The 1,229-nt window shown below is 52.0% G+C and overlaps 1 protein-coding gene across 4 annotated transcripts in view; it reads right to left on the minus strand.

Moving 5' to 3' along the window:
• Positions 1-1,229, minus strand: part of mon2 (MON2 homolog, regulator of endosome-to-Golgi trafficking) — an 83,926-nt gene that overhangs the window by 13,460 nt on the left and 69,237 nt on the right. For all 4 annotated transcript variants that reach the window (XM_015393928.1, XM_015393929.1, XM_015393931.1 and 1 more), the window contains 2 exons: positions 914-1,112; positions 175-818 (listed from right to left, as the gene is read on the minus strand). In XM_015393928.1, coding sequence (XP_015249414.1) covers positions 175-818; positions 914-1,112 — 843 coding nt within the window. The remainder of the gene's footprint in view (positions 1-174; positions 819-913; positions 1,113-1,229) is intronic.

A 1,229-nucleotide genomic window follows, 5' to 3' on the forward strand; every position in this document is an offset into this window, starting at 1 on the left:
GGTCGAGTTAAAGAAAGAAAACAGTCAAGATATTCTAAAACAATTGAAAGTGACACCTTCATTTCAATAATCCATGGTGTCCAATCAAAGCGTTCTGCCAACACAGCGCTGCCGTGTCTGCATCATGCTAGGAGCCCAATATTTGCTCGTGCTTCATATGTTTCCTGTTCCTACCTTCTGCAGAACATCCAGAGAAGTGAGTACGGCCTCCTGCAAACTTGTGAGTGTGGCTTCAGTGTAGGAAGGCAGGATGAACGGCGAGGCGTCGCTGCTTATAGGCACAGACACGGCCCCGTGGAGGATAACGCCAAGCTTTTTCAGATCATCCATGCTGAAGTTAGCTTTGATGTGCTGGTAGAGTGCTGGGAAAATCTGGATTAATGCTGTGAGGAACGGCTGGCTGGGGATGAAGGCCAGCTTCTCTGCTGGGCCGCTGGGAGGCCTCGTGCTCTCTGTTCCTGTCCGATACCACGTGTTCCATGCAGACCACCACAATGCTGAGTCTTCCAGCGCAGACTCCTCGCCGGGAGGCTGCGCCTGCAGCTCCGCCCCGTTGTATCTCGTCAGCCTCTCGACTAGAGAATCAGAGCGCACCAGGGGTCTGCCAGGGCCGGAGGCAGAGAGCGGGTCGATGAGGACAGGGGGGACGCCCATGGCGGCGAGCGCGTCCCCTGCTTTGTCCGAGTCTTTGACAGGTGTGACGATCTGCAGGATCTCTTGGAAGCTCTTGAGAGCAGCCAGAGAAACCTCGTTGTTTTTACTGAGAGCAGCTGACTGGATATGGTTCAGCAGCACCTCCCAGGCCTCAAAGAAATCCCCTGCAGAAACACAACGAAAGGATCAGACCCAGCAGGAAAAGGCAACGATTACCAATGCTTCTGCATCACATGTTGCCTTCATTACATCACCTCACCTAACTGCTGGAGGAGATATCGCCTGGTGTTGAAAATGCGAGCCACCCCAGCAAGCGTCAGTACCCACGTCTCCGCCCACTGTTTTTCTGCCGTGTCACGTGAGTGATGGATGAGGATGTTTCCGCCTCCAGACTCGATCTTTTCCTTGTCTGCTGTGGTGGACGAAGTCCTCACACAGTTTAACAGCTGAAACAAAACCTGCACCAGCAAAAAGAGTTGAGACTAAAGGTTAAAGGAAATCCCTTTAAAATCTATTCCAGTTTGTTGCTACAAGACACGTTGACATGTTTAATGCGCCACAAATCTTGTGCGCTT

This window comes from Cyprinodon variegatus, unplaced genomic scaffold (assembly GCF_000732505.1).
Source record: "Cyprinodon variegatus isolate N-32 unplaced genomic scaffold, C_variegatus-1.0 Scaffold663, whole genome shotgun sequence".
Lineage (NCBI taxonomy): Eukaryota > Metazoa > Chordata > Actinopteri > Cyprinodontiformes > Cyprinodontidae > Cyprinodon > Cyprinodon variegatus.